The following is a 26,109-nucleotide window of genomic DNA, read 5'->3' as shown; positions in this document are numbered from 1 at the left end:
CATTATTACTGACTGGAATAAGAGAATGTGTTGTGCTGCTTGGTGCATGTTGTGTCATTAAATGTTAATATGCAAGAATACTTTTGATGTGTAAATTATTTCTGAAAATACAATACAACCCGGTAGAGAAATTGATGATACTGTAGAATAGCCGTCTTCTGGAGACATTAAAAGGATTTCTGTAATGTAAGAGAAATTGTCAGATGCATATTAAAGGAGCTTTACATCACCATTGATTCTATATATATATATATATATATATATATATATATATATATATATATATATATATATATATATATTCAGTACAGTAACACTACATGAATATTTTTTCATTTATAGGTTGACATTGTATCCAGGGGGGCAGCACAGTTCGTGTCCTGTGTCCTCCCTGTGTGGAGTTTGCATGTTCTCCCTGTGTCTGTACAGGTGTTCTCCAGGTGCCCCGGTTTCCTCCCATTGTCTAAAGACATGCAGGATAGGTGAATTGGCAATGCTAAATTGGCCCTAGTGAGTCTATGTGTGGCCCTGTGATGGACTGGTGCTCTGTCCAGGGTTTGCTCCTGCTTTGCATCCTATGCTAGCTGGGATAGGCTCCAGCACCCGCTACGTCCCTGGTCTGAATTAGAAAATGACATGACATTGTATCCAGGCCCCAGTAATTAGCAATGATGTAGAAGAATGACAAAAATGGAAACTCTACTTTGTGCTTAGCTTATTTATTTTATTAAATTGTAAAACCTGTGATATTTAGAATACTTCCATACCATACCTGGAGTTGGAGTGGTAACAATGGGCACCAGGCCCCCCGCCCCCCCGTTAGTTTATTTGCTCATCTACAAGAAAATAATAAGCTACTGAGCTCTAGTTAGTAATTGTATTTTCACTCAGTCAGATTCTAACACTTTTGTATTTTTTAAGACATGCAGTACTCTCTTTGAAACATATGCCAATTGTTAACCTGTTATTTTTTTTAAAATGCATTCAAGTTTCCCGGCTATATAATGTTTTTCTAGAGAGTTAACTTGAATAGCTTGTAAATTACAGAACCGTTACATTTTTGATCCTATATTATCTCTCATGATAAAGCATGCCCTGAAATTGAATGTGTTTAAAGCCAATTAGACCAATAAATGAAACATTATTGTTTGATCAATAATGCCTGATTTAAACATATTGAAGGAGAATATTATTTTTTGCACTAATTAGTCTTCTGAACAAAATCTTAAATGCTGCCTACTGCCTTCAGTGCTATATCTTGATATTTAAAATTAGTTTTTCACTCACCTCCTAACATAACCATAAAACACAGAGTAGTAAGATCAGGAGCAGGTACTGTATTCTAGTTTTCAACTGTCATTTCACCAAAAATTTGATAGGACTGATCTTTGGGGAAGCATAAAGGTGCATTGGCATGTGCTACTGCTTCACACATCCAAACATTTGGTAGAGAATCCCAGCCAGGAAAGGTTCTGTGTGATGGCTGCTCATTCTCCCTTAATCTACATACGTTTTATTTGGGTTCTACATCTTTTCATCTATCCCATATCCTCAAGATGTACAAATCAGGTTCATGGGTGACTTCCCATTGTGACATGTGATAGACTGGTGGCAGATGCTGCCTCACTGTGTCTTTAATAAGTTCCTTCAGAAGAAGCACATTCCTCCTTTATTGTGTGTGAAATCTCTTAAATCATTCAATACAATATCTTAATTAAATACAGCATGTTTGACTATATCATGTCAAAGGTCACAACAGTTGTTGTTTTACAATATGAAATAGTTTATCATTGATGATACGAATTAATTAAAAAGTAGATATAATAGAAGACCACTCAGGGGCACACCCAGGTGTTCATCACTGAAAATGTTGGCTTAAGAAGTGGATTATCTCACTAGCCATCCTGTTTTCTTTGCTCTAGTATTCTTCTTGCATTTTTATACAACTGTGGTCTGTGAATGTAAACTTACCTGATGGCCTGCATTAAGCACACATTTTTGCATTGAAAACCAGCTGTGTTTATGAGAAAAAAACATCCACTTTTGGAAATGTTTCTGTTTCCTTTGGCTTTTTGTGTATATCTATAAAAATCAAAAGGTAGAATTTCAGTACTGAGCTGGATTTAATTTTGAAAGCTCTTTTCCCCAAACATTCTCAGATGTTCCTTTTAAAGATGTTAAAAAATGTACTTAATTACTTTGGTAAGCCACCTATTTAAAACCGGAAATATTTGCATTACATTTGGGGTCACGTGATTAATAAACCTTCTGAAAGTGGGTCAGATAATCTGCAGTGGAAATATCTTTTGCATGTGTAATTTGAGTCCTTTGTATGAGGTAGTTGTTTTCATTTCCCAGGCTCAGGCTGGTAGTGATCGGTTTAATTGTTTCTTCCTTGAATTTCTTGAACTGAATGCTTTAGAGAAACACACAACTCAGCCTTAATGTAGAAACTGCATGTAAAAAGTGTCATGTGTTTATAAATGACTGTAGTATACTAAAGCCAACATTTCTGTTTCCCCTCATATAGGGCACCTCTATTCTACTCATGATTAAAAAAAATTAAAATTTAATACCATGTGTAAAAAAATAACAAATACTGATGTGCATTTAAATATCTTGCCTGTCAAGAAATGGAGATCTTTCTTGGATTTTAATATAATTCATACTTATGCAACCAATCCTTTAAAAAAAAAAAGATTCAGTAAGCTGGAGTGTTCCCACCATAGTGCAATTTGAAATAATCATGCTTTTGTTTTATGTTTTATTTTGTTCAAGTTACTGATTGCTAGTATTGAAAATGTAGGCTTACTTTGTAGAAGCTTAAAGTTCTAAACTGTTATCTTGATTTATGAGATTTTTTTCACTCTCAGTTGACACTGCAGTTAATTTTCTTAAATGAGAGCATAAAAAGTCGGTTCTTTCATTGAACTTTAAAAAAACAAAAAAACATGTCCTACTCAAAGATTTTGCTAGTTTGCTTTTCAAAAGACGTGCTGTCTCATGGCTTAAGGTCCCATTACACATTTTTTTTTAAGCAAATTTCAGCTGTGGATACTATTTATATAATCTTGGTGAATCTGGGACACTCTGGTAAACATCAGCAACTCTGTCACAGACTGGTATGCAACTCAACCCAACTAAATCAAATGGCTGTAAAGGCAGGCCCTGTGTGTACAAGATGCTCATGCAGAAGTATAGCATATAGAATGCAGCCACTTTAATAAAGAACTCGGGTGTTTTGGACTGTGCAAACAGAAGGGAGACTCATCTGTCTGAGGTCTCATGCTTTCTATACCACGACAGAACAGAAAAGGACAAAGAAGGGCTGAGATCACAGCCTAAATTGCCATACCTAGAAGGTATTTGTAGAGGCACCAGTGCTGTCTGGCAGCACATTAATTGTCTGTCAACATGTGTTGCTGTGGAAAGTGGAAAGTCATCATGGAGTCATGTCATTTGTTATGCTAGCTGTGTAATATGACAACATTCTCAAGAACATGAGATCCAGCAACTAAATCTGGATGTCATGTAATGTGGCACAAATTTGGTATTTTTCTAGTCAGTTTTTTTTTTTTCACAATCATAGTATAAATTAGTTTGCCACTGGAAATTGTGTTCTTAAATGAACCGATTTATAGACATTTTAAAAAGTACCATATCCATTGCTGCAATTCAAAATGGTGTGTATTGGACAGCGGGAGGAATGAGAAGGAGGGTATTCTGACACAGGTAAATGGCTCTGAGGCTGCATTAAAGAGACAAAGTCAGTCTACAATAAAACTAAATTGAGAATGTAGTAAGATTTTGCAATTTATAATGGATAAACAGTTTGTGCTTGTCATAGTAGTTTAACTGTTTGTCAATATATGGATCACCTATTGTTCTGGTGAACAATTAATTTTGCTTCCTGCTCTGTACCTTAAAAGATTTGTGGTGACAATTGATCATAGCTATCAAGGCCAGAAAAATATGTTACACTTTTACTAGTAAGAACAGTCCAGTCATTGCTTGGACCTATTAGTTCCTCAATTCAGTGCTATACATGTGTCATGTGCATCACCTCTGAAGTCCCAGGGCCACAGGGTACACCAGATCTCTTTGCTTTCTCACAGTATATACATACATACATACATCAGTATACAATTCTGAATTACAAAAATCAAAACTGGCATTAAATGGTAAGCAGCAACTCAATTATCACATGAAAATAAATCAAAATTCACCAAAGGCAATATTTCTAGTATGGAGTGGACTGCAGAAAAGCCTCTTGTCTAATAGAAAAAATATAAAACCAACTCAAGAACACCAAAAAAATAACTATATGCAGTTAAAACCTCCTCCATAATAAAGGAAGAAGGATTTTTTTAGGCATTCCCAACAACTCCCTATTCTGTTGATCCATGTGCGCTTTGCAAAAAAAGGCAACGCAAAACAATTAAAAATGCATGTAAATATAATTTTGACCAGTCTGATTTGAATGAAGGGAGGGCAGTATGGCCAAAAATGTATATCACAGTATGATTAAACTTATTGATAGTTCCAGTAGATATTGATATAATGAATTGTTTTTCATCTACTGGGTCACGACCCATTTTTGGGGTCACATGTCACCATTATTGGGTCTTGAGCAAAAAAAAAAAAAATTGGCTTCAGCAAGTGAGTTACATTATAACCTCCAGCTCCCCCAAACCTCCCATCACAAAAGAATCAAAAGTAGTCTTCAATATTATTTTTTATATAATTACATATACAGCAATTACGCTGTCTTTTTACAAAGGGGGACCTCCACCCTGTACTCTTCAATGCATCTGTTTCACCAAGGGGGAAACTCTATGATTTTTGCACGTGGGAATCCCTGGTGGGGTTATCAATAAACATTAATAGGTGAAACAAAAGCATTGGTGATTAGTTGTTCACACATATCTCTTATCCATCAAAATGCTGCTTAAATGTTGTGCTACTCAAATTGAATCAGTAGCAAGTGTTCACCTCACTCAAACAAATAAAAGTGCAGTTTTTTTCTCTCTTGCTTACTTACGCTACTACTGCTAAGCAACCACAGCAGAAGAAGTGGCTGCTTCCTGTCCTACCATCCAGCTTGTATTGACTCACCAAATGGGATGAAACGCACAGCACTCTGGGTGATATTCTTAAAGGGTTAGGCTCTACTTATCACACATAGTCACATACAAGTCCATACACAAAAGGCATTAACTAATTAAGAAAACCATATTGCCTGTTTCCTTGCATAGTTTTGCACACTTTTTTGTTGTATGTTTAAATCTAAGTTTTACAGTCAATTTTTAGCATACCAGTAAAACCATATTAATGAAATCCTTATCAGAAGAAGAGCTTCACCTGCTACACCAGATCAGCTGGTATATTGCTCATTCCTAGTAGCTGATGCTCACCACACAACTATACCAGGCTACACAACAAACAAAGATAAATATAGCCCCTTGTAACTCCAGGTGACAGAATAGCTGCTGAATGGGCTAATAGATGATGTGTCAGATGATATTGCTGTCTCCAGGAAATCATACATGAAAAAATGCTACATCATGAAATTGAAAATGTTTAAAAGCTGGAGATTATCAAAGTCCCTATTTGAAGGTCTGTCTGGAGCTTTCATTAGGACCCTCTTCTGCAACATTGACAGCACCAGAGTACATTCTGTTGCAGAAAGATTTAACACCAGCTTAACTCATATCAAGTCCCTGTACTGGACTGTTAGGTGTCTATGGCCCCTGTCAGTGATTCAGTGACACTAGAGCAAGAGATATTTGACATTGAAAATCCCGAAAATATCATACAAGACTAGGCTACTAGGCCTACTAGTAGACCCACCATATTGGCAGCTTTTTAATGGTACGATGGTGTGTAGTAAAAAAAAAAAAAAAGAAAATAATTGTCAAAATTAATCTCTTACAGACAAATTCATTTCTATGTTTTTGTCCATCAACACACAGCTAATCTGCAGATAGAAGCAAATACTAGAAAAAGTAAGAGGGACACCAGCAGAGTGACCACACCTTACTGACAATGTACAGTAATCCCTCGCTATATCGCGCTTTGCCTTTCGCGGCTTCACTCCATCGCGGATTTTATATGTAAGCATATTTAAATATATATCGCAGATTTTTTGCTGGTTCGCGGATTTCTGCGGACAATGGGTCTTTTAATTTCTGGTACATGCTTCCTCAGTTGGTTTGCCCAGTTGATTTCATACAAGGGACGCTATTGGCAGATGGCTGAGAGGCTACCCAGCTTACTTTTCTCTCTGTCTTGCGCTGACTTTCTCTGATCCTGACGTAGGGGGATTGAGCAGGGGGGCTGTTCGCACACCTAGACGATACGGACACTCGTCTAAAAATGCTGAAAGATTATCTTCACGTTGCTATCTTTTGTGCAGCTGCTTCCTGAAACGACATGCTGCACGGTGCTTCACATACTTAAAAGCTCGAAGGGCACGTATTGATTTTTGTTTGAAAAACAAACTCTGTCTCTCTCTCTCTCTCTCTCTCCCTGCTCCTGACGGAGGGGGTGTGAGCTGCCGCCTTCAACAGCTTTGTGCCGCGGTGCTTCGCATACTTAAAAGCCAAACAGCCCTATTGATTTGTTTGCTTTTCTCTATCTCTGTGACATGATCTGCTCCTGACGCACACTCCTTTGAAGAGGAAGATATGTTTGCATTCTTTTAATTGTGAGACGGAACTGTCATCTCTGTCTTGTCATGGAGCACAGTTTAAACTTTTGAAAAAGAGACAAATGTTTGTTTGCAGTGTTTGAATAACGTTCCTGTCTCTCTACAACCTCCTGTGTTTCTGTGCAAATCTGTGACCCAAGCATGACAATATAAAAATAACCATATAAACATATGGTTTCTACTTCGCGGATTTTCTTATTTCGCGGGTGGCTCTGAAACGCAACCCCCGCGATGGAGGAGGGATTACTGTAGTACTTTTGGTGCACTGCTCCAAAATCCAAAGCTACTCTGTACTCAATTACTTGGATTGCATACAAATATCGAGACCAACTATAAAAGAGAAGGTTAAGAGCACAATCACTGTGCATATGCCACAATGTACAGTTAAATCCAAAAATTGTGAAACATAACAGCATGAACCTGGCACTGTTCTACTTCACAGAGGTAATCCTGTCAGTTCTAACTACTAAATAAATGTTCAGCCCCCTGATGAATACTGTGGTATCCTGTCCAACTTATTTAATCTTCATTCCAAGCTAGGAAGAAACGAGTGCTTACTTCTCTGTGCAGAAGTTTATACCAGCTTGGGTGAACCATGTATAAATACACCATCTTCCTAACACTGCATACAATTCTGCTCCGTATCTTCTCTAAGCCTGAGAGCCATAAAATACAAAAGTGATGTTAGGTCCATCCAAGCTGGCTAATAAACTCACTCTTTATTTCTTTGATCAGCACATTGTTTGTGTTGATGATAAGCTCTAGGTCATTGTCTTGGTGTACAATAAATCAGTGGTCATTGAATCTGTGCACATTTTCCTTTATGTAGAAAGACAGCATGAATCAGTATATTTCAGAACTCACTCTTCTTCAGTTATCGGCTGAGTAAATGGTGGCTGTTTGTGTCCAAGCTATGGCACTACCTTTAACTAGCACGTGTTTCAGAGAGGAAAATGGTAGGCTTTGAATAATCTGCTTTAGTTCAGCATTTTACAGTTCTACTTCCCATCACATTGGCAGTGTTTTATCATCACCATTACTACCATTTACTATAATGGCTTACCGCTGCACTTTTATAGTTTTAAGTCTTCAATGAGCTGTATTTTGTGATGCCTTCACAGTTCTGCTCTTGAGGGTGTTATTAGCTCTTTGGGCTTTATATTCATACTGTACATCCATTCTAGTTTTTGTGTAGAGAAAGACACCAGAGGAAATTACAAAGGCCTAATCCATCACTATACATATATCACTCCTTTGTGTGTTTTCAGAAAAAGTAAAAGTACTTTGGTGCACTTAAAATGAGGGGACAGAAAACATTCATACAGAGCTCTACTCCAGTCTCTCTTTAATAACCTTCAGTTTAGCTTTTTTGTGTGGGGGAGGGATGGGGGGGATATGGTACATGCAGTCTGATAGACCATGAATAGTTGGTTTTGTACTGCCAGCTTATCGCTATGTTAGAAAGTGTGTAAGTAATGAAGTCAGCCTAAGTTACAGTCGTAAGGATAACTATATAGAGAACACGTGACCTTCTGATACACCAGGGATGAGGGTTCAGTTCATATTCAGATGATGACTCTTATTTGGCCCCTCATGAGAACGTGTGTGCTCAGGTATGTACATGAATGTGTCCTGCAACATCCTGCCATCCTATCTAGAATTGGTCTTAAGGAAGGGTGTGCTGAAAGAGCTGAAGTTCACAAACCACTGCAAGATGTTTTGTGCTGTACTTGTTGATTTGTCTTTATATAGTCTCAGGATATCATACCTGGTTGGACAAATTATTAATGGAAAATCTTGGAGAAAATAACATAGTACAGTATATTTGAATATCACTGAAAAGTTAAAAACACCAAAGTCATTTACTGTTTAATTAGGCAACCAGAACGTAGCTCAGGGAATTTAGTAGAATGGTTTTCTAATCAGCTATTTGGTGCCTTCAACCAGGGAACTTTAAAAAGAACAATGATAAACTTCCATGATCCATCGGTATGTGTTATGTTCCTTTAGTAGACACACCAAGCTGGGCATGCTTTATACAAATGATACCTGTGATTCACTGTCAAAAAAAGACTGTTATCTCAAATATGAACGTGCCAAGCTCTAGGGATCTAAGAGGCTATAATCTTTGATAAAGTCACTTTTGAAGTTAGGACATGAAAGGATCACATGTATAAGCGTTTTAGTATTTTTGTGTTCATTTATTTTACAACTAGCTTTGCTACCCCTCTAAGTTGCATTGAAATCTAAGTAAACAAAACAGACCTCGGCATTAATGTTTGCAGCACATGCACCATTGGAATAACAAACGCAATGCATTATGCGCCATCTGGAATGATAGACATAGCAACCGGACTGACACACAGACGCTAATCCTTTAAGGCTAGGAGGTCTCCTGAAGCTCCTACTTTAATTGATATATTGGTGTCATTGGCACATCAGAAATGTTTACCAGTTTAGTGCTCTTTAAATAGGGTTGAAGTCCTTTAGAAGTAAAACCGCAGACTCTTTGCATTAGGAGTGTTTCAGAATACTTCTGCTGAGGTTTTACTTTGAATACCCCATTCAGGGCAAGCATTTATGTTGAATGTGTAAGCGTTAATGAAATGTAAGCAGTCGATTTTATCTTAATGTCCCAGTTTGTCTGGCATGATGAAGGGGTTCGAAGTTCTGAAACGTGTTGGCTTGATGGACAATGGCTGAATATTCATTCATAGACGCTTCAGATATGGATACTATGGCTATATTGACGTTTTGGACATTTTGGTATTTAACATCCTGAAATTAAGGACTATTTTCCTGACCTGCCTATACTTTGAAAAAATGTTTAGAATGATGGAAGTCTTTGAGCTCATATTGAGCATTAGTGCAAGACGTTTGGCCATGCAATTTTGATGTGTGTAATAGCAAGACTTAATTTAGTTTGATTTTGTTTTTTCCTTCTTCACTACATCTTATAGTATTTTGAATTCTTTATTCCTGACTGAAGTGTCCTTTTTAGGCCTACACAGCTGATAAATAGATGGTTTTCTTGCTCTTCTGAAATTCTGCAGTGATGACTTTGAATTGCACCTCCTTACACCCCTGCAGATTTCTGACCTTGTGTTCCTGGTAAAAGGGATGATTTAGAAAGGGACATTTGTCTGGAAATCAACAGCTTTATTCTAGACACCACAAAATGTGTTACAGGGAACAACTGAGAAATGCATCCTGTGGTGCTTGTCTTTACAGTAATAGAGATCTTTATAAACCCCCAATACTTCTGCAGTCCATCTGTGTGACCCTTCACTTACTTCACTTATTTTTCTCAGCTTTGTTAAAAATCTGGAAATATAAACTTAAAAGTCAAAATGCCAGCATTCCCATGGGTTATATTTAGCTTTTATCGTCTGGGAAACGTTAATCCAATGGAAAATGAATGTCTTAAAAATAGCCCAGGCCTTTCAAAAGCTGGAAGACTTTTTATTTTCCCAAACATTAAGAGACTGCAATGCAGAGAAGAAAAGGATATAAGCAAAGAAAGGTGGTATCTGAACTTGTTTTGAGATCGCTATACTGTAAAAAAAAAAAAAACTATACTGTAAAAAAAAAAAATCAGTAGTTAAAAAGCAGAAAGTGAAGATCTGTAGTTTAATGCACACATTTCCAAATTCAGGGCATTTAAACCCAAGTACTATACTTGGTGGGAAGTTGTCAGTATGTGCATGATTGACCGCTCACCTTGGACCTGTTATGACAGATTGCCTTCCAAAGTAGTACACAATCAGGAGAAGTGCAGTATGTTAGTTTGAGTAAACAACAACTGAAAGGCATTTGAGTAAGGAGGTGCCTGAAGTTCTGAGTTCTGACAGGAGAGTAGTGATTCCATAGTCGAGCTGTCTGCCAGCACAGCCATACAGAGTGTTCAGGTGAAGAAGCAATGTATAGTGTGATATCAACTTAGAAGAAAAGAGAATCCTGACAGTCTTATAAAACACACTTTAACAATAATACACTGCCATGTTGGGGTCAAATCTAAAGCACAGGATTCATGCTAAAGTGAGATTAACATTCATGCAGATGTATAAAACAACAGAGAATATAGAACTGGCTGGGCTACTGAGTTGTTTCTTTACGAATCGTTAATGAAATGTGTTTGTTTTTTAATGTCAACCCTTTGTACTTTGGCTCATCTGAGATTTTTAATCTGAACAACATCTAAGGCTTAGTTTTTACAAACGAGGTTAACTTTGCATTCTATTCTTTGGACTATTAACTTTTAAAAATAAAATACCTGGCTGTTTAAGAAAGAGCTGAAAATGACAAAAGAAAGAACAACTCCCCTAATAACTGAAGTGGGACTCATGAGCATTTATTTTGACTTTTTTCTTTTAGTTGGATCCTCAGGTGGTGCAGTCCAAAAACTGGCACATGGATGTGATAGAGATGAATGGGGTGAGTAATCTCAATAGCCTGTTTAAGAAACAAAATCTTTAATTCAGTAATAAGAAATGGATCATTACCATTCATTTACACTGTTTCTCTTTAAATAACCTTTTTTTGTCCTTAAAAGATCAAGGTGGAGTTTTCAATGAAGTTCACAAGCAGGGATTTGAGTTTAAAAAGAACTCCTTCAAAAAAGCAGAGTGGGGTCTTTGGAGTCAAGATCAGTGTGGTAACAAAGTAAGTAAAGACAAGCTTGCAACGTCTTTTGTCAAAGCTTTTAAGAAACTTCCTGGCCATTAAAATAAGTAGTACTCTTTCTGTTAAGAGCTTAAACTCCATTAATGGTTCCCATTACCCATCAGTCATTGCTGTTTGATGGAGCTGTTTTAATGTTAGCCTTTACAAATGGAAAGTGACTGGCAGTCAAAAGTGCTGGAGTGCACAAGCTTAGATTTCCAAAGTGCTAACTTCATCTCTCAGGCCACGTCCATACTACAGTATTTTCATTTCAGAACATTGACAAAAGTCTCCCCTTGTGTTTTTAACCTTCAAAAAGAGAGACTTTTGAAATCTCTCTCCAGATTTGTATACTTCTGAAAATGCAGTCAACGTTGCAATGTGAACTGGTGAAAACATAGACCTTTAAAAATGCACACTAATTGCACTCAGATGTACTCATGCTTATTAAATAGCCCTTCCCCGTTTGAAGGGGAATGGGGGAATTCAATCTCAGGAGTTTGAATTCTGCTTATTACAACATCTAATTCCCTGGTCACCCCTAATGGAAGAAAACCATATTCCAACATAGCAGACATAGTGGAAGTGTTTTCCATTGCATTTGTTGTGTTGCTTACTTGTAAATTGTACAAGACAAATAATTTACAGGTCGCTAAAGTTTTGTAATAAATCTTTTGGCTGACAGTATTATCAAACCTTTAAGGATGTTTATGCATGCACAGCCAGTCTAGGTGAATATCTCTGTCTATGCATTTTTGGTTGTTTTAGTGTAGACATAGAACTACTATATAATAAAACACTAAGGTCTGTGTGTCCAGTCCCTCTGAGCAATCTGTTTTGTCAATTTTGCTTTAGCGTGATTGGTCAGTTTGTCTTTGGTGATGCCACGAAAGAGGAAGTGTGTGACGCATGAGTAAAGGCATACGAGGTATACTGAGAGAGGCTTCTTTAAAGATAGCAAGTATAAAACTGGACAGTAAGTCAGAAAGGCGTCTCGAAAATAATGATAGAGTCTGAGAAGCAGACTTCACAGGAACACACTTGAAAGAATGAACACCGGTTAAGAGACGTTCACATACACAAATACAGAGGTAAGGCGCTAAGGGTACATGTAGGGCAAGAGGTAGTAAATATTTTTTAATTCCACTATTATCTGTCTTTGACAAGTACTGTGGTTAGTACTTTCATAAATAATGTGAAAAGGCTTGTATAAGGACAGGCTGTTTTTGTTTAAAAACATAGTAGTGTGGGTATAGCCTCAGTCTGAAACAGTGTCCCATTTTGTCCTTAACTTTGAGTAAGTAAAAGCTTATTCTTGGTAGACAGAGTCCTAATCTTAACTCTGCGTCTCGCACAGTTCTGAGCTCTACTTTTCAGTTCCACAATGCTTTAAGTTTTTGTTCTTTTTTCCCCAGTGTTTTTATCACTTAGTTCTCTTTATTTTCCATACAGGCGAGAACGCTCCAAAGTGCCTTATATTGTCCGCCAGTGTATTGAGGAGGTGGAGAAGAGGGGGATTGAAGAGGTGGGCATATACCGAATCTCAGGAGTCGCGACTGACATCCAGGCACTGAAAACCGCATTTGACACAAGTAAGTGTACTCCGTTGAGGGCTCAGAAGCCAGTAAGGCTACAGTGATGCATTATTTCTCTTGCACAGAGGAAATACTTAAATGCTTCACAATGTATACTCAAGGGAAAATTTTTTTTCATAGAGTTATTTGGAGCTATGAGCATTCCAGGCTTTACGCGAGAGTTAGTTATGTTTATGTGTTCAGACTTAGTCCTGAATTTCACATTTTAGGTACTAAAAGCCATACATTTACAATATACAATAAAATGGAGCGTTAAATAGCACACAATCTGCAACACGTGAATAGGAGCAAAGATAAAAGTATCTCACACATACAGAACTGTACAGCATTATGCACACAGCCATACAGGGGAGGCAGTTTTATTCCATGGTTACAACATGAAATGTAGACTCAGCAGGAACCTGTAGGTTTTTTTCATAGAAATGTACTTTGTGTCAGATAGCTGTTTTAAGTTTGATACAAAATTACAGTCTGGATTTCACTTGTGAGCAGGCCTCTAACCAAACAGCAGGGCTGTCCAAGTCATGGATTGTGCAGATTGGTGTATTCTTTGCAGTTTCTCTGAATCACAATGCTATAGCACACAAAACATGCTGTCATTTTGCAAGGTAGTTAGTTTCTTTATTCCAGTACAGGCACTGACGGACAATAATATGGACTTTTGTGTTTAAAGCCATTCTTAAAATTAGAGAAACAAAAATAATATTGCACTAAAGTACATTACATCTGAATGCTGAGTAGAAACCACAGTAATACAAAGTAGGCAGTACTGTACTAATACAAATTAAGATCAAAATTTACCTGTAGTGTCTGGTGGAGCAAGAACCTGACAAATACGGTCAAGAAACAATTCAGACTAAAAGAAGAGGGAGTTCACAGTGTGGTGTGTACAACCCCAAATCAGAAAAGGTTGGGACAGTGTGGAAAATGTGAATAAAAAAAGAAAAAAGCAAGTTATAAATTCTCCTCAAATTTTATTTCATTGCAGATAGTATGAACACAAAATAATTCATGTTTTTTTTGTCAACATCATTTGATTTGTAAATAAATATCCATTCTTGCCATTCAGGCTTGCAACACATTTCAAAAAAAGTTGGGACAGTACAGCATTTACCACTTTGTACAGTTCCCCTGTCTTTTAACAACACTTAAAAGACGTTTAGGCATTGAAGAAATCAAGTGACTAAGTGTTGCAGGTGTTAGTTTGTCCCATTCTTCCTGCAAACAACGTTTTAGGTGCGCAACAGTACGGGGTCTTCGTTGACACATTTTTCGTTTCAAAATGCACCAAACATTCTCTATAGGAGACAAATCAGGGCGGCTGGCAGGCCAGTCAAGCATCCGCACCCTCTTCTTACGCAGCCATGCCTTTGTTATGCGCGCAGTATGTGGTTTGACATTGTCTTGCTGAAATAAGCATGGGCGTCCCTGGAAAAGACGTTATCTTGAAGGCAGCATTTGTTCCTCCAAAACTGAGATATACTTCTCAGCATTGATGGTGCCATCGCAAAAGTGCAAGTTACCTTTGCCGAAGGCACTGACACAACCCCATACCATGACAGACCCTGGCTTTTGGACTTGTATCTGGTAACAGTCTGGATGGTCCTTTTCCTCTTTGGTCCGCAGCACACGGTGTCCATTTCTTCCAAAAAAGATGTGAAAAACCGATTCGTCTGACCACAATACACGTTTCCACTGCACAATGGACCATCCCAGATGCCTCCGAGCCCAGAGAAGTCGACGGCGCTTCTGGACACTATTTATGTAGGGCTTCCTTTTGGCACAGTACAGTTTTAGCTGGCATTTCCTAATGTAACTATGTACTGTAGTGCTTTAGAGTGACTTCCTGAAGTAGTCCTGAGCCCACGCAGTTATATCATTTATTGATGAATGACGGTTTTTAATGCAGTGCCGTCTGAGGGCTCGGAGATCACGGCCATTCAGTTTAGGCTTGCGCCCTTGGCCTTTGCACACAGTAATTTCTCCAGATTCCCTGATTCTTTTCACTATGTTATGCACTGTAGAGGGAGAAATGCCCAAATCTCTTCCTATCTGTCTTTGAGAAACGTTTTTCTTCATCATTTCAAAGATTTTTGCCCGCACTTGGTGGCAAACTGGCGATCCTCTGCCCATCTTTGCTCCTAAAGGAGTAGGCCTTTCCTCGATGCTGCTTTTGTACCGAATCATGATTGCAATCACCTGTTAACATCACCAGTTTCAAATCACATCATTATTTAGTTATTATACCTCATTACTACCCCTTAATCGTCCCCATCCCAACTTTTTTTGAAATGTGTTGCAAGCCTGAATGGCAAGAATGGATATTTATTTACAAATCAAATGATGTTGACCAAAAAAAACATGAATTATTTTGTGTTCATACTGTCTGCAATGAAATAAAATTAGAGGAGAATTTATAACTTGCTTTTTTCTTTTTTTATTCACATTTTCCACACTGTCCCAACTTTTTCTGATTTGGGGTTGTAGATGGGTGCAGAATTGGCTCAGACACAGGAAGCAGAGGATGATGGTGCGAGGAACCTTACCAGAATTGGCTGATGTTAAGAGTGGTGTGCCACAGGGGACAGTGCTAGGGCCACTTCTATTTTTAATACATATAAATGATTTGGATTGGAATATATGTAACAAGCTAGTTAAATTTGCAAATGATGCCAATCTTAGGTGGATTGGCAGATAATTTAGAAAACACTGAATCATTACAGAGGGACTTGGACAGCATACAGGCTTTAAAGCAGGGGTGCCCACAGTTTTTCGGCTTGCGAGCTACTTTTAAAATGACCAGGTCGAAATGATCTACCTACATTAAAAATGATATATACACACACAGTGGTACCTTGGTATACGTCTGCTTTGGAATAAGTCCAACTTGGTATGGACGCAAAAAATTTTGCTTGGAATATGACTCACATGCTAGAACACCGCATGTGGTATAGCGGGTCCGCGGCTTCAAAAAAAGGGCCAGGTTTTAACCCGTATAGCCGTGTCATTCTTCGTGGGCGCGATTGCACAACTGCGGGGAAGTTAATGAGGTAGTTGGAGCGAGTCGCACCTGCACAGGTGGGCTGTGATCGGGAAGAGTGAGACTGCATTTTTAACCTCAGATTTTATTGGATTTATTTATAGCTGTTTTTATCCCCACCGAACACTTGTTTTTATGGATATTTAGTAAATAATTATTTATTGAAACCAGAAGCACTGCACTTTTTGTTTGGACACTGATTTTTGTTTTAAATAACAGCACTTGGCATTCTTGCACTATCCCCTGGCTTCATTTGAGAATTGTCCTCATTTGTCAGCTTATCTCGGTGACATTACCGATGCTGTCGGGTTCAGGACTCCCCATAAGGACGTATGGGAGCGTGGAGCAGACCTGCATCATCACACCGCGCGCTACCCTATGCTGCCCACGAGCGTCAGTTCGCCAGTTGCTAGCATTCAGTGAACAACCCCGCGCTATAACTCTATGTGAATTTTCATATGATTTTCTATTTTTTCGCATAAATTTGAATGGATTGTTAAAAGTATGAAGGTGGCATGCATATCCGGGACATGGCTGCTCCATACCGTATGCCGAGAATGACGTTATCTATGATTGTGGAAAACAAAGGCGTTATTAAAAAGTAAAGTAAGGTTAAATTTTACTTTATTTCATCTAATTGCTTTTGTATTTATGTATTTTAGTATTAAGTAGTGTTTAAATTATTTTATACAACCCCATCAATGTATAATATGCCAATAACAATAGGATTTGTTTTTCATGGGTACGGATTAATTATTTTCTCTTTATTTCTTATGGGAAAATTTTGTTATACGTCCTGTTTGGTATAAGTCAAAGGATCTGGAACGGAATAAGGATGTATACCGAGGTACCACTCTATATATATATATATATATATATATATATATATATATATATATATATATATATATATATATATATATATATATATATTGTGACAAGCTGACAGAGATGGGAGTAGATTCATACCTAGTGGCATGGATCGTGGACTATCTTACAAACAGACCTCAGTATGTGTGTCTCGGGAACTCCAGGTCTGACATTGTGGTTAGCAACACAGGAGCGCCGCAGGGGACTGTACTTTCTCCGGTCCTGTTCAGCCTATATACATCGGACATCCAATACAACTCGGAGTCCTGCCACGTGCAAAAGTTCGCTGACGACACTGCTACTGTGGGCTGCATCAGGAGTGGGCAGCAGGAGGAGTATAGGAGCCTCATCAAGGACTTTGTTAAATGGTGCGGCTCAAACCACCTACACCTGAACACCAGCAAAACCAAGGAGCTGGTGGTGGATTTTAGGAGGCCCAGGCCCCTCATGAACCCCGTGATTGTCAGAGGTGACTGTGTGCAGAGGGTACAGACCTTTAAATACCTGGGAGTGCATCTGGATGATAAATTGGACTAGACTGCCAATACTGATTCTCTGTGCAAGAGAGGACAGAGCCGACTATACTTCCTTAGAAAACTGGCATCCTTCAACATCTGCAATAAGATGCTGCAGATGTTCTATCAGATGGTTGTGGCGAGCGCCCTCTTCTACGCGGTGGTGTGCTGGGGAGGCAGCATTAAGAAGAAGGACGCCTCACGCCTGGACAAACTGGTGAGGAAAGAGGGCTCTATTGTAGGCATGGAGCTGGACAGTTTGACATCTGTGGCAGAGCGACAGGCGCTCAGCAGGCTCCTATCAATTATGGAGAATCCACTGCATCCACTAAACAGTGTCATCTCCAGACAGAGGAGCAGCTTCAGTGACAGACTGCTGTCACTGTCCTGCTCCACTGACAGACTGAGGAGATCGTTCTTCCCCCAAACTATGCGACTCTTCAATTCCAGCCGGTGGGGTAAACGTTAACATTATTCAAAGTTATTGTCTGTTTTTACCTGCATTTTTATTACTCTTTAATTTAATATTGTTTTTTGTATCAGTATGCTGCTGCTGGAGTATGTGAATTTCCCCTTGGGATTAATAAAGTTATCTATCTATCTATCTATCTATCTATCTATCTATCTATCTATCTATCTATCTATCTATCTATCTATCTATCTATCTATCTATCTATCTATCTATCTATCTATCTATCTATCTATCGTGGGATATGGCCAGCCGTTCATCCCGGCCAGTACCCCCACGCTGCCAGATGGAGGTCTCCCGGCAACATGGAGTTGCCCCGAGTTCCAGCAGGGCATCATGGACCTTGGAGTTTTTCTTCACATCCGTGGGGGCCTCCAGGGGATGCTGCAGGGAGGCCCAGGGATTTATACTTTCCGTATAGCCCGGAAGTATTTCCAAATCACGGGAACGGAAGAAATTATATACTTCCGGGCTGAAGAAAAGGAGAAGTTTTTACCTGACCCGGAAGTGATAGAAAGTCACATGGACTGAGGGACAGAAACACTTCGGGTCAAGGACTATAAAGGATTCTGGGAAACCCCAGCGAATCGAGCCAAGTTGGGAGGAAGGGCGACTGAGCTGCTGGGAGTGGAGGATTATTGTGATTGTGATTGATTATTGTGTATTGTGGAGTGGAGGGTGCTTTGTGCACTGTATTATTATAATAAAATAATAATTTGGACTTTTATCTGGTGTCTGGCGTCTGGTCTGAGGGTTCAAGGGGATGACAGCGCCCCCTATCTGTCACTATATATATATATATATATATATATATATATATATATATATATATATATATATATTGAGTATACTTTATACATAAAATATATGTTGTTGTACCTTGCATAACTGAATAACCCTTATGGCACAATAACAATTCAATTCATTTATGGTCACTGCAGTATTTGGATTTAATAATCTTCATGTGGGAAAAGGCTGACTCAAATAAATAATATTTGGGTACTTTTCCTGTGTGAGTAAGTTCCAAAACTGTCCATGAGCCCCATACGTCAGCTGAATGTCATCCTGTAGTGTCAAAATCTCATCCTCCACTGTAGAGGAGTTTTAGGTGAAACAGTGTTGCAATTTTTGATGAGGGTGAATCACCCTCAATATCTTCCCTAAATGGATAGCACTTAAATGTAGCGATTGACTCAAGTAAAGCTGAGTCTTGAAACCGCCTATCAAAGTCTGACAGACAATTTTCAATCTGCTCTGTGTAGCGTATGTTGTCAAGTTGCGCACACACCTTCCATTGAGTCTCCAGCTCTGACGTGAGGTTTTGGATGTTCCCCAAATCAAGGCGCTGCAGGTTTGAGGACAGATGTTGCGTTTTTCGTTTGAAAGCATTAACTGAGCTAATCATATTGACAATGGTTTTGTCTTTTCCTTGCAGCTATAAATTAAGCTCATTCAACATGTTGGTCAGATCGGAAAAAAATGCCAAGTCTAGTAGCCATTGATTGTTAAGTTGATTGTATTCTGCATGTTTAATGACAAGGAGAAAGTCCTTTTTCTCCGACCAGGGGTCTCGAAATCTCAGCTGGAATTTCTCCCTAGCCATCTGCCTCAATGAAGGCCTCTTTTATCATCTCTCCATCTTAGAAGGACTTCTTATGCTTAATGATCAAGTGACTCACCCGGAACGGTGCTTTGGTGTGTCTGTCTTTGCTTTTGAATTCAGCCAAGTGAAAAATGACAGCTGACCGATTAACTGCGATTTTGGTTCCTTCTCCTTTCTCTTTCTCGGATCGCTTTTCGGAAGGAACTCAGTTTCGTAGTTTTTATGAACAGTTCGAAAGTGCCTTTCCACATTTTCCTTCTTTGGAATATCAATGATAGATTGACAGGTCAGACAAACGCACTTCGATTGTGACATTGTGAGGAAAAAAAAAATCATCTTCCAATTCCACATCCAGCCCATAACTAAAGAATTTTTTTTTTAAATCCCTTCTTTATTCGATATAAATTAGAAGGCTAACTAGATCACTTAGATAGCCGGAGTTTTGCAGTAGCTCATGCGTTTGATCACGCGTGCGGGATGACCAATGTGTTAGAAGAAAAGAGATCTCAGTCTGGCCGCCCTGTATGTCAATCAAGTGGCAAAAGTCATAGGGAGGATATATGATAGACTAACATTTAAAAAAAAAATTTTTTTGAATGCAACGCAATCTACCTGCACTACCTTTCCAATCTACCGGTCAATTGCCATCGACGTATTGGGCACCCCTGCTTTAAAGGTTTCTAAATTTAAAATATTACATATAGGATGTAAAAATGTTAGGTTTGAATACACAATGGGAGGTCTGAAAATTGAAAGTAACCTTATGAGAAGGACTTAGAAGTTATAGTGGACTTGACACTATTAATTACCAAACTTTATTAAAAAGCCAATAAGAAGGCCAACAGAATGTTAGGTTATATTGCATGGTTGTGGAGTACAAGTTCAATGAGGTTATGCTCAAGCTTTATAACGCAGTGGTGAGGCCTCATCTGGAGTGCTGTGTGCAGTTTTGGTCTCCATGTTCCCAAAAGGACATAGCAGTGCTGGGAAAAATTACAGAGAAGAGTGACTAGGCCCATTCCAGGGCTACAAGAGATGCATTATGAGGAAAGATTTAAAGAGCTCAGCCTTTTCAGTTCAAGCAAAAGAAGATTAAGAGAAGACATGATTGAAGTGTTTAAAATTGTAAAGGGAATAGGTTAAGTGGATTAAGACTTGTTATTTTAAAATGAGTTCATCAAGAACACAGGAAGACAGTTGGAAACTTGGTAAGGGTAAATTTCACACAAACATTAGGAAGTTTGTCTTTACATAGAGAACCATAGACATTTGGAATAAGTTACCAAGTAGTGTGGTAGGCAGTAGGAATATAGGGACCTTCAAAACTAGACAGTGTTATTTTGGAAGAATTAAATGGATAGGATTGGCAGGCTTTGTTGGGCTGAATGGCCTGTTCTTGTCTAAATTTTTCTAATGTTCTATAAAGTCCAATGAAGCAAAGGCATGCACTCTCCCACCATGTATCATATATATAGCCCCTAGCACTATAGTATACAGTAGTAGCCAAAAGTTTTGGCAGTGACACAAATGTTATGTTTTGTAAAATTTGTGGCTTCAGTTTTTGTGGTGGTAATGCACATTGTTTTTATATTATTGTGCAATTAACAGATGCATATTAATTCATTGCAAAGAGTTTTATTAGCAAAAAGAGTTAAGTTTATCACAAAACCCATTTTCACTTATTTTGGCCCTGGCACAAAATGATCAGCTAAAAGTGTCCAGCAAGCACCAGCACTTTCTTCTCCTGAGGAGTCAGCTACAGAATCGTATTGCCACCAGTGCAGAGCTTGCTCATCATTGGCAGCATTGGAGTGTACAGTCCAGCTGTTTATCTATCCTGCCTAGTTTATTGGTCAGTGCATGCGTAATGGGTCTCACTTGTTGTTCTAGATACCAAGGACATTCTGGTGATGCTTAGTGACATGGACATTAATGCCATAGCTGGAACACTAAAGCTGTACTTCAGAGAACTTCCAGAACCCCTGCTCACAGACAGACTGTACCCAGCTTTCATGGAAGGCATTGGTAAGTTATTGCTCTGGTACCAACATTTTTGACAAACTTTGCGTATAGAAATAAATCTGTAATAAGCTGGAGTGTGCTAGACATTTGTCTGCATTTAACAATGAACAATGACTCCAGTTGAGGCCAACAAGCCTTTACTCTCCCATATAATTAAGAATCTAAAAAAAAGAAACAAATGTGTTTTAATATGAACTAATGTATGGATTTCCAGTCTCTTACTGAATCAAAGTTTGGATATCTCCAATATCCTTAAACAGCTCTATCGGACCCTGCCGCCAAGGAGAACTGCATGATGCACTTGCTACGTTCACTACCTGAACCCAACATCATCACTTTCTTGTTTATCCTTGAACACCTCAAAAGGTAAGTATTTTATTGTTCTATAAACTGTTTCCCCCCTCTGTAGGTTAAAAATGTGATTACATTAAATTCTGTAAAGTTTCTGTGTATTGTGTTTAATCCAGAAGGAATTTTAAATATGATGAGCAGTTCCCAGGGTCAAGGACATGATGTTTTAGTTTCACATTTGAATCAGTCTTTCCTTACATTATGGTTGCTTCATTAATCATAAATAATCACATTTTGAACACTTAAGTACTTCCTGTACCACTAGAATAGATTACACAAGAGCTGGACATGGCTCTGGAATACCACCTTTCAAAGCGGGTTTTAGAAAATTTGTATTACTGTTTTCTTAATTGGTAAGGTAACATTTTCCTGCATAGAAGTAGATAGTATAAAATAAATGTACATGTGAATTTGAAGAAATTATTAAGAAAAAATATTGGATACAGATTACAAACAGTCATATTCTGGCACTGTAGAAGGAGCAAAGGGCATTAAACTGCAAGTTTCAGTCTCTACCTCAATCTTATTGTGTGACCTGCCCCAGTCCAAGTGTAAAACATGCATTCAAGTTTACATTTTCTGTCAGGTGTACGTAAGACAAAGAAATTCTGACTTGCATGTTTCCTACAGGTGCGACTCTGTGGCAAATTGGTAGCTCTGCTGCCTTGCAGTAAAGAGACCAAGTTGTACCCTGGGTCTTCCCTGCGTGAAGTTTGCTTGTTCTCCCCGTGTCTGCATGGGTTTCCTCCCACAGTCCAAAAGCATAAAGATTAGCTGAACTGGTGAGGCTAAGTTGGCCATAGCGTGTGTGTGTGTGTGTGTTCACTCTGCAATGAACTGGTGCCCTGTCCAGGGTTTGTTCCTATCTTGTTCACTATGCTAGTTGGGATAGGCTCACCCCACCCCACAACCCTGCTCAGGATTAAGCAGGTTAGAAAGGAACATGACATGTCTCCAACAGACACGTGGCAGAAATGGAATACCAACAACACATAAAACAAAGACAGGCAACACAACTTCATCTGTTTTCTTTTGATAGAGTCCTAGGTGACCCCATTCTCCCCTTTACACTCTGTCATGTAGACCTTAAGAAAATGTCTCAGATTCCATGCCGTAACCACTCTGTCAGGTACTGTAGTTCAGCACTTACCCATTTCCTTGACATCTATAACCACAAGCCAGTTAGACAGAGTTAGAGAACAGGCAGGAGAAAGCATAACACATTTAATTATATATTACTGATAAAATGCCCAAATTATAAGGAAGTAGAGTACAATGAGTGTTGGTTACAAACCAAATACAACCTGATAGTGCTAGATGTGTAGTTTTAGAAGTCACCTAAACTTGTAGTTACATTAGCTTCTTACTGGTCAGCTCTGTTCAGGATGGAATATGGCAGAGAAGGAGCGCCTGCCTTTGCAAGCTTCTTATTGTGACTTTACAGCTCCTGGTCACACTTTCTGGACACTACCTAGGTCGTTCACCAATGAACCACTCAGGCACATCCCACCCCCTGTTGAGTTGTGGCCTGTTCAGTGTCCTGACCACCTGTGTTTTCTCCCAATTAAAAGGAATGCACAAATGCAAAGTCGAGCGTGCATTTAAAAGTGCCGCACTTCATTAATCAAATGCAAGTATCACAGATGGTGCCTCCTTCAGTGAATTGAGAGTGCATACAAAAAATAGGGTGGGTGGTCCCTCCTTGGTGAAGCAAGCAATAATATTGGGGGGGGGAAGGTTGCTTGGAGCACGCATATCAATACTCTCCCCTTTGTGAAACAAATGCTCATGTAAAAACAGGGGGCGAGAATAGTTTACCATGCATGAGACATCATAGTGAATGTAACCTTGTTTAACGTAAGGTGCACTTTTATACACTTAACAGATGTGAAAATGCATACCCATAAAGCTGGCTGGTTTGTGCTGTTGACATCAGAATGTGTATACATCCAGATAAGCCAAAAGAGCGATCTGTAATGTTGGTGCATTGACATGGGTGTAATGAGCTGCATTTATGATACAAGGCCATTTTTAGGGGCTACAGGTACCTCTGACCTCCATCCTCATTGATATTATAGCATGATTAATATAATTTTCTTTCTTTTCACTTCTCTCAGAGTTGCAGAAAAGGAGCCCATTAATAAAATGTCCCTGCATAACCTTGCTACTGTTTTTGGCCCAACGCTGCTGCGCCCTTCAGAGGTGGAGAGCAAAGCGCACGTCAGTCTGGCCTCAGACATCTGGTCACATGACGTTATGGCACAAGTGAGTAATGTCCTCATATTATTGGCCTTTGATTTGGCAGAGTATAGGAAACACTGATTTAGTTTCAAAATGTAAGAGCTATTTCTTCTGCTTTTTTTTTGTTCTTTGTGTCAAGCAGCTAATTGCAACTTGTAACCTGCCACCTTTGTTTCGCCAGGTCCAGGTCTTGCTGTACTACCTTCAACACCCACCCATCTCCATCACAGAGCTCAAGCGCAACACCCTGTACTTCTCAACTGATGTTTAGGCTGCCGTGACTTGCAGAGAAAGCAGTGTGCCATGGTAGGGAAGGGAGAGCCAATCCACTGCTCGCCCCAGTGAATTCTTGTGCGTCCGCTAGACACAAAACATTTCATTGTTGTTATGCGGATTGCTTGGGGGAAAAAAAAATCAGGGAAGATAAAAGCAAAGATGCACACCAATATGGATGATCACTCGTCCCTGTGCTCCATTCTGACCTTTCTTTTCTGTGTGCATGTGTGCTGATGGCCCCGTTTCCACATTTCCTTACTGACTGATGTAGCAGAATGATCAGGATGGTGGTCTGCACTGACCCAGCAGATGTAAGATACAAACCATTCCTTGTGAGAAGCCATTGTCCTGCTCTCAAAAAGCAGTACAACCATATTTCTTCTCTTTTTTGGTAAATAACTTGAAGGAGAAAAAAAATTGTCTTTGAGTCTGGTCCTTTTGAGTTGATTTATCAATCAGTCCATGGAGATGATTAAGGATGGCGAATATTTAAATAAAAAGACTTTTTTTGTGGTAATGTCATTTTTGATAATGTAGACTGGTGTTTAAAAGCAGGTACAGCAATTCGCCAAATGGTAAAATCCAAGTATGATGTTAAATAAATGTCCGTAGCATGTCTGTCTGACCAGTTGAGTGGGTACACATTCTGTTTGGCTTTCTTTGTGTTTCTTTGACTTTTTTTACCCCTTGGAGTTTCCAGATAGAGAATTTCACGTTTCTATATATGTTTATTTTGATGACCTCTGGATGTTGTGTGTGCGTGAGAATGAGAAAGAGAAACAAATTGAAAAGTTAGACGTATATTTGTGTAAATCATGAAAGGTAAATGGAGAAAAACAGAGGAGCATGGCTGCCAGCTGCGCATGCTAGGGCAAAATGTGCATTATTTATTGAGAAATTCTTTGAGTGATAAGTTCATGTATTGCCTGTACATTACAGCAAGAGTTGGGTTAGCAGGCACAGCACATGAAATATTTGGAAATGCATCCAGCCTCAAGCCCCTAAGGAAATGGACGTGACGGTCTGGGCTCAGAAAATCCTGCCTAGTTAAGTTGCTTTTTATTTTTTAACCCAACTGTTAATTTCAAAGCTTGAGAGGGTAAACAGGACTTTTGAATGAACCCAGTGTGGTGCTAACGGCCTGTTTGTGTAAGACGATGACCTCCTCCTCCTCTTCCTCCTGTACCCTTTCGCTTCACATTGACTATCGAGATGTGAAGGCACCTTGAACCTTACGTCAGGCCTGTGATTTCAAATTGACTCTAAAGCCAGTCCAAGTCATATCCAGTAATATAATGATCATTGTTGATGTAAACATTATTTTATTGTTATATATTCTTTTTTTAGTGAAATCAATAAATGTGTACAAAGCACACCAAGTGAATATTGTTTGTGTAATTGATGTAACACTTCATTTTTCTTTATAAACTGTTTGCAAAACTGAGCCCTCTGTTGTTTTAACATTTTGGGTTAAGATGCTGGAACATATGGAAGATTATTTCTGTGAAAATTAAATGCAATAGAATGTGTTAACTACATTATAATTATAATGTAATACATATGCACGTGGGTTATTTAATTTTGGCACGGTTTTATTGTGTCATAGTTAAAAACATAAGTGATCGATTTCTTTTTGCTATAGCAATCAATTTTTGTGTCAATTTGAAATGCAATACTAAAGTGTATTGAATTTCATTTCATGTCCTTAGATCACACGTCATAAATAAAAGCAAAGCAGACATGTTACGTTTCACTT

The 26,109-nt window shown here is 38.7% G+C and overlaps 1 protein-coding gene across 5 annotated transcripts in view; it reads left to right on the top strand.

The window, feature by feature from the left end:
- The window catches only part of abr (ABR activator of RhoGEF and GTPase), a 374,781-nt gene extending 349,049 nt beyond the window's left edge, over positions 1-25,732 (top strand). For all 5 annotated transcript variants that reach the window (XM_028806775.2, XM_028806776.2, XM_028806777.2 and 2 more), the window contains 7 exons: positions 11,084-11,143; positions 11,262-11,371; positions 12,824-12,963; positions 21,354-21,488; positions 21,746-21,851; positions 23,954-24,101; positions 24,259-25,732. In XM_028806775.2, the coding sequence (XP_028662608.1) occupies positions 11,084-11,143; positions 11,262-11,371; positions 12,824-12,963; positions 21,354-21,488; positions 21,746-21,851; positions 23,954-24,101; positions 24,259-24,348 (789 nt within the window). In that variant the 3' untranslated portion in view covers positions 24,349-25,732. The remainder of the gene's footprint in view (positions 1-11,083; positions 11,144-11,261; positions 11,372-12,823; positions 12,964-21,353; positions 21,489-21,745; positions 21,852-23,953; positions 24,102-24,258) is intronic.
- The last annotated feature ends 377 nt before the right edge of the window (positions 25,733-26,109 follow it).

Source organism: Erpetoichthys calabaricus, chromosome 8 (assembly GCF_900747795.2).
Source record: "Erpetoichthys calabaricus chromosome 8, fErpCal1.3, whole genome shotgun sequence".
Lineage (NCBI taxonomy): Eukaryota > Metazoa > Chordata > Cladistia > Polypteriformes > Polypteridae > Erpetoichthys > Erpetoichthys calabaricus.
The sequence above is the reverse complement of the archived record's forward strand: the minus strand, read 5'-3'. Positions and strand labels throughout refer to the sequence as shown.